This window comes from Hevea brasiliensis, chromosome 15 (genome assembly GCF_030052815.1).
Source record: "Hevea brasiliensis isolate MT/VB/25A 57/8 chromosome 15, ASM3005281v1, whole genome shotgun sequence".
Classification (NCBI taxonomy): domain Eukaryota; kingdom Viridiplantae; phylum Streptophyta; class Magnoliopsida; order Malpighiales; family Euphorbiaceae; genus Hevea; species Hevea brasiliensis.
This window is the reverse complement of record NC_079507.1, coordinates 61,236,424-61,243,734: the sequence shown is the minus strand read 5'-3', so window position 1 is coordinate 61,243,734 and position 7,311 is coordinate 61,236,424. Positions and strand designations below refer to the sequence as shown.

The following is a 7,311-nucleotide window of genomic DNA, read 5'->3' as shown; positions in this document are numbered from 1 at the left end:
CGACGACTCGTGAACAAGAAACAGAGCTCACCATTTTAACATTTTTTGTCTTGTGATGTAATGTTAGTTTTTAATTTAACGATCACACAACACATTGGAGGGTTTTCGAACTCATCTTGAGTATTTGTCATAAATAAATCTAACAAATTAATGTTTTTCTTTTTATTTAACCTCCAATTTATTAAAAGGTATTCATTTTATCTCCAATGCAACAAATATTCCAACTCAAGTTAATTTTTAATTCACTAATACTGAAATGTCTTTTATAAGGTCTAAAGTTCGAATTTCAATTACAGTCAAATAAAATTGAAACTCCAATCAGAGCCAAATAAAAATAAAAAAATAAATAATTTGGCAAGAGGAATTCGCAAAGCCAAGCTTTCAAGCCTTCTATCTATCCTCATTTTCCTTAGTCACCGCTCACATTAACAAGTTGAACTAAGTTGGAGAGGGCGGATCAACCTTTGTAGGTGTATAAAATCCAAATCGGTTTATGGTAAATAGATCCTGTCATTAGTCCAAAAATACCAGCCTTACGCCAGACTTGGGTTTTGAACCTTCAATATCCAAAATTCTTACAAGAAGCGAATTTGTTTTCCAAATAACCAAAAAAGTAATGTAGAAATGATGATGCAGTGAAGGTGCTTAAAGGCAAAAGCTTGGAGTCATGGAGTGTCTCTAGGGCTGTCCATTCAAGAACATAAGATGAACATAATTCAGCTAACTCCCAAAGTTAACATGATTTCTTAATGGTCAATTAAACATTGTGCCATTAACAATCCAAACCGCAACTCCTACATGTTTGGATTTTAGACGATAAAGAAATGCCAAGTACACCAAAACTTTTAAATCAAGTCACATCTTTCCCACCAAAGAAACAAAAAGACTTAAGCAACCAGTTCTATTCGAAGAACTCCAAACAAAATCCCAAAACCTTTGCAACTATCCTCAGTGACGGTACCTGTACCTGTCCCTGTCCCTGTCCCTGTCCCTGTCCCGATCTCTGTCCCTGTCACGGCCATATTCTCTATCTCGATCATAATCGTAATCCCGGTCTCGATCTTTTCCTCTATCCCGCTCCCTACTTCGACTTCTGTGCCTATCCCTATCACTATGTTCTCTGTTCTTGCTGCTTTCCCTATCATCCCTCTCCCTCCCTCCCTCTCTGCTTCTCTCCCTTCGTTCTCTGTCAACCACACCTGCAAACGTATCATTCTTGTTAACATAGTATATGACCTGTTCCAACAGGCAATCATTGCAAAGAATCCCTTCAAGTGCTCATACAATTTAAACAAAAAAAAGTTCAAGCCAATGTGCAAAATAATATATTTCCGAAGAAAAATAAAAGTCCACAGAATGTGGCCTAGAGGGTACAATACCGTCCTCCATTTTTCATATGTGTTAAGTGCAACAAGATTAGATTGATCAATCCAGTCATGTGGTTTCAAATCAAACTTTTTAAAATTTTCAGATCAGATTTGAATTTTCAATATTCATTGAATACTCAATCCAAATAGATATGCATGCATACATATTTGAGAAACACACAGACATTTACAAGGGTAGAAGTTTTTATTAATTAATTTTACAAAATATTAACTACTATTTTAATAATGTTGTATCACAGAATTTTCTTTTTTCTTTTTCTCCAAAATTGGCTATATGAAAATCTTTAAATAAAAAAAAAAAGTTAATTAAACCATTAAAATCAGATAGATGATTAACTGGATACCTAATGTTTTCAAATGGATTCAGGATTTTCAAATTTCCGATCAGACAATTTTAAAAAAAAAAAAAATGTAGCAGATCAAATATCTAATTCATTCCCAGCCCCAAGCCAAATAATGACAAACACTTTTATACACACATCTAATTAAAATGTATTTAGTTTTAACTCTTGAAACAGATGGCTTTATGTTTGACATATAGTCAGACAGGGAAACAACCAATAGTATAAGAGGGAGTATCATAGCTCCCTACACACACATAATCAGAGAAATGCTCACTCACCTAGCTCCTCAACCTCCCATCCTGCACGCCCAGCACCAGGAGGCAATCTTCCAGATTCAGCTTGTTGGGTTTTAACACGGAACTTTTTCTTCAGGTTGCCAAATTCATCATATAACTCACCATCATCCTGATAGTGGATTGTAAGAACTGTAAAACAAGAATGTACCAAGTAATTACAAAATCATGATAGTGAAAGTAGATCTTACTTCTTCTGCTTCCTTCCGACGTCGCCTAGTTTCCTCTATTTCTTCTTCATCAAGTTCTTTGTAACCACCACCTCGCCCTCCCCTGTGCAATGGGAACAAACAAATATCAGCAGATTTTTTTACAGAAACCATAACATAGCCAAGGAGGGAGGAGTTGAAAGGAACTAAAGTGACAGCTTAGTGGGCCCCATATAAAAACAGTAAACTAAATATGAGACTTCAGAAAAATTTAATCTGATTCCTTTTGGATAGAAAATGGCTGGCTGTGATATGCATATAGGAATGGGTACGTAAATGCTGTTATCCTATGAATAGAATTGTGACATTATACCCCATTGATTTGTTTAAAAACATGCAGAGTTAATGCAAAGAAAAAGAAAATCCTAAAATACGCTTTGGTCCATACTTTTAAACTTAGCAATTTTAGTCATTACACTACCATCAGTGAGAAGTAAGACTAAAGCATTTTATAATATAAAAATTCAGGGATTACAGTGGAATTAAATTTTAAAATTTTAGGAATTAAAGTGTGGTCTAATTAAACATTCAGGACTAAACTAAACTGTAATGAAAAATTCATAATTTTGTAATCAAGTATATAAACCACAAGGATCAAAATTGCTCATTTTGAAACAGTGAGGACTAAAGTGTATATTATGATAGACCTTAGGGAATTTTTTTTGCAATTAACCTATAAATGTAATGCAGGAATTTGTTGAAAAAACAATTGAGCTCTTTTGTCAATGTAAGACACCAGTATACTTAAATTCAAAGATTTATATTAACTTCTACATATGTTTGTGATATCCAATAAGTATGACAAAAGGCATGAGAAAGCTTGTTATTTCACTCCCCATAAACTTATTAAAAAGAACTGCACCACAGGAACTCCAAGAAACAAGGTGGGAAAGAGAAGGAAAAAAAAAGATCCATAACCAAGTAATTAATATATGGTAGGGAAGGATATAAACCTATCACAGCAGGCTTACAACAATCATCAGCCTTGAGCCCTTAGCCTTAAGAACATCAAAACAAACAGAACTAAAACAAACTGAAGCAATTATCATGTATACCTCACACCACCCTCACTGTGACCAGGTTTATTGGTGTTGCAAATATTGCACTTTGTACGTTTTGCCCAGTTGACATTGCCACACCTGAAGGGAGAGAGGAAAAAAAAATAAATTAAAAAACAAAAAGCATTAGATTTTTCTGTCTAGGCCCAAGGGGGTTGGAACACAAACAAGCCAGCTGCTGCAGCATATGGGCCGGATTTGGCACACCTCCGCCCAATTGACCTAAGCCATTTTGGTTTGGTGGCCTTAAACTTTACAAGCCGTTCATTTTTCTTGTTTTTTGCTGATGTGGAACGAAAAGTTACACTTATCCTCATGCAACTCAAAAACTTTGACTAGCAATATAGATTACACGTTATTAACCTACTCCTCAGGTAAGGATAATATAGTTTGCCAAATATCAAATAATATGCAGAAAGGACACCCAAGATTCTGCTTCAAGCTAAGAGTACCAATGACAGTAAATCAAGTAGCAGTGATTGCACAACAAGTTCAATTCCTATTCTTTGGATGTAATGATTGCAGCTGCAATTGGAGCTACATTGTATGAACTTCCACAAATCAAGTATGTCAAGACACCAAAAAAAAAAAAAAAGAACACACTCTATTTCAAGTTTCAAGCCAGCAATATAACTGCTAGTCCTTTGGACCAAGCTAGAGTGTGACTTGTGAGATCTGTTCAACAGAATGTCATCAGAGGTTCCTTAGTGCCTCACCAAAGAGTCAATGCTTATCAGAATCTCCCCAGATTTTCTCCTGAAGATTCCCCTTAGAACTTCCCATTTTCAAGTGTTCAACACATTTTACCAGAATCTGACCCAAAAAGGCAATAACAATTATAGCTTCATAGCCTCCTCAGAGTTTCAGTTTCTTAAGTTTCTCGCCGGAGACTTGCCAGAGATTTCCTTCTTAACTTCCATTCACTAGTATTTTATCAAATTTATATCAGACATAAACATGGTCCTGACCAAAGTTCTGTTTTTAGCAGGATTTGACTAGATTTATAAACTTTTTTTCTGCAGTCATCAGTTGCCATCTGAAATATACTTTTCAAAGGCACGTATGGCTTTCTGTTAGGACTATTAATTTTCATTCAGGCTCTGCATTTTATCTTTTCTCTTAATTTAGCGTGCGCACCATCAAATTATCCACTCATCATAAATGTAACAGGAATTAAAAGAGAAGCTTTTTAGTAACTAGGTTGAGGATCAACTTCTTTTTATTTTTTTACAAGTTTTTTTCTCCAAAATCAGAGAGCATATTTATTTATCTATCTTCTGTCCATTTGCAAAAATGGATATTAGTGTTCAGAAGGAATTAGAAAAGCACACGGCTGCTAAAATTAAAAGTAAAATGTTTCATCTTCTATTCGAAGGTGAAACAAAAGATCTACAGTTGAAGACCAAATACAGTAGGAGGAGGTTGTCATTAATTTAAACAAGGACAAAAGACTTGTTTGTGCAGCCATAAGAGTAGTTTTGGGCTGCAACCAGATGTAAAGACTGTGGTGGAGAGGTTTCTGTATTGCAATGGGAAAGAATAAAGTTCTTAAGATGCATCCTGTCATTTTTTGGCTAGCTTGAATGGAAACAAATAAGATTTTCAGGGAAAGGAAAAACTCCTCTGTGTTTTTACTTCTCATAGATTCGTGAATTAGGACTTAGACATTTAGTATTGTGGTAAACATTTTCTTTAAGCTATTACAGATTTTGTAGATTCCTGCTGCAAATCAATTTCTATTTCTTTGTAATTGGGTGCCAAGCCAGCCCCCTAAAGCCTCGTAGTAGTTTTATTTTACAATAGAATTCTAAGAAGGAAAAATGTCTCTCTTTAGCCAATATGCACATCCATCCTTGTTACAGCAGTGATCTATCTCAGCCTAAATTTAATTACAAGGCCTTAAGTTTAATTCTCTCCACAGAGACTCATTAAGCCTCTCAATCTCACCTTTAGTTGGTTAATGTAAGTTAAATAAATTATGTTATTATGAAATACGTCACATAACTCATTAGCTGTCAATCTATTGATTGTTAAAATAAATGACATAATGAAAAAGATAAATTGATTGATGAATCAGATTGTGAAGAGAATTGCAATTAAATATTGAATCAAATCAATCATTCACTGAAAGTATAAGAAAGCAAAAAGAATATAAAAACCATGAATTGAAGGTCTCACATTGGACAAGGCCAGTCATTGGGACCAAAAAGTCCTGTAGAACCAGTGGCAGACCGATTGGGGGCCCCAGAATTATGGGCACTATGACCCCTCCCACGACCACCAGCCCCTGAGCTTCCACCAAAGGCACCAGAAGGTCGAGCACTTCCACATCGGTTGCACACACCTCGGAAAGCAAAATTGACATTGGAACAACTGCTACAAGATTCGAGCATGAGAAGAAATTTACATTGCAACAATAATAAAAATAAACAAATAAAATTTAAACCAAGGTTACAAAAGAGCCAGAAGAGCTGCTCACCAATCTCACATCACAGACCTTGTATTTGGACACAACCAGTCTCCATCCTGTTGCCATGCTTTCCCAGCAGTATCACCCCTGCCTCTCCCTCTTCCAACGCCACCACCATTCATATCCGTAGCACTTTCTTCCAACCCACCAAAATCACCACCAACAATTGGAACAGCCCCAGAGTTATATGTGTGGTCATCTTTGCTTTTGGACTCTGCCATAAATACTCCAATTATATTACCATGAAAATCCTTATTGTTGAACCATTCAACAGCAGCTAAAGCAGCATGTGGATCCTCATATGTAACTGTAGCATCCCCCTTTGGCTCATTTGTTATCTTGTCCCGATAAAACCATATCCTAGGCCGACCGGTTCGCTTGTCTTTCTATAAAGTAAATATAAAATTAAAGAAGATAGAAGACTTGCAACATTCTACACAAATTGAAATGACAACAGCAAAAAATAATTCTGAGTAATAAGTAGTCAGACTGCATACCTTTAGCAACCCAATGGTGCCAAAATATTCAGCCAACATATTTTCGTCAGTGCCCTGAGGCAAGTTACAAACATAGACAGACCCATTTGAAGGGGCTCCTTTTCCTGAATAGGTTGCCATCGTGCTCCAATTTCATCAAATTTAACACAAACAAAACTGCTTCTCAGCTCTACAAAACAAAATAATTACTTAGCATAATGTAACCATAGCCAGCACTAACATAAATAAATGCAGAGTAGTTTGTAAAGAGAATAAGACAATTTTCTTCAAAAACTAAGAGAAAAAGAAGACCAGCAAAGAGGATTGAAATTTTAGGGTTTCAACCAAATCGCAGAAATTTTTTCGCAGATATCAACAGAAATGAGCTAATAAATTCAATTAAAGCGCATATAAACCCTTGAAATTCACAGATTGATGAACAACGATGTATGGAAAAATCAAAGACCAAAAGGTTGAGAAGCAAAAACGTTGTAAATACCTGAAGATTGAAGAATCGAATCAGAAGTAGAAGTCAATTTCAGGATCCTTTAGTTTCATTAGGGGTTTCTTCGTCTAGCCGGAAATCACAAACGAGAGAACAAGCCTGCTGATTGAGCCCTTGCACAGTAGTCGCGATTAGAGCTCAAAAGGAAAAGGGAAAAAGGATAGAAAATTAGTAAATTACCTCTAAGTACTCATGCAATGTCTATAATTACAAGCCATGATAATATATTTTACTAAGTCTCCGTTTATTTCAAAAACATATTAATATATTCTATAACCATTTAATTTATAGAAAATAAGGTAATTTAATAAAATTTTATAATTTATTTTATTAAAATTTTATAAAATAATATTTTTTTAAAATAATTAATTATAAAAAAATTATTACTTCAATAAAAAATAAAATTTCTTCATATAAAAATATATAAATAATAAGATATATTTATTTAACATTTACATTTAATATCTGTAGTTTAATTAAGATTTAAGATGTTACAAAAAAAATATGATAATTAAAAATAATGAAGAAATTTTATATTTTTTATTAAATTAATAAAATTTTTTATAAT

At 34.4% G+C, this 7,311-nt stretch overlaps 1 protein-coding gene across 2 annotated transcripts; it reads right to left on the bottom strand.

Moving 5' to 3' along the window:
- Positions 1-721: 721 nt before the first annotated feature.
- Positions 722-6,938, bottom strand: LOC110632299 (transcription initiation factor TFIID subunit 15). 2 transcript variants are annotated; one of them, XM_021780469.2, is made up of 8 exons: positions 6,738-6,938; positions 6,260-6,428; positions 5,790-6,148; positions 5,471-5,668; positions 3,290-3,373; positions 2,217-2,298; positions 2,011-2,137; positions 722-1,199 (listed from the first exon to the last, which is right to left on the bottom strand). In XM_021780469.2, exons 2-8 carry the CDS (start codon positions 6,377-6,379, stop codon positions 949-951), a joined length of 1,221 nt encoding a protein of 406 aa, XP_021636161.1. In that variant the 5' UTR covers positions 6,380-6,428; positions 6,738-6,938; the 3' UTR covers positions 722-948. The 2 variants fall into 2 exon arrangements, with proteins under 2 accessions (XP_021636161.1, XP_021636162.1); XM_021780470.2 differs by having other exon boundaries at positions 5,471-5,665; positions 6,738-6,936.
- Between the last annotated feature and the right edge of the window lie 373 nt (positions 6,939-7,311).

Excerpts from the sequence above, each read along its gene's own strand:
- LOC110632299 (XM_021780469.2), bottom strand. The coding sequence starts at position 6,379 with ATGGCAACCTATTCAGGAAAAGGAGCCCCTTCAAATGGGTCTGTCTAT. Across the intron at positions 2,299-3,289 it reads CACAGTGAGGGTGGTGTGAG|GGGAGGGCGAGGTGGTGGTT; the intron begins GTATACATGATA and ends CCCATTGCACAG. Across the intron at positions 2,138-2,216 it reads GTCGGAAGGAAGCAGAAGAA|GATGATGGTGAGTTATATGA; the intron begins GTAAGATCTACT and ends ATCCACTATCAG.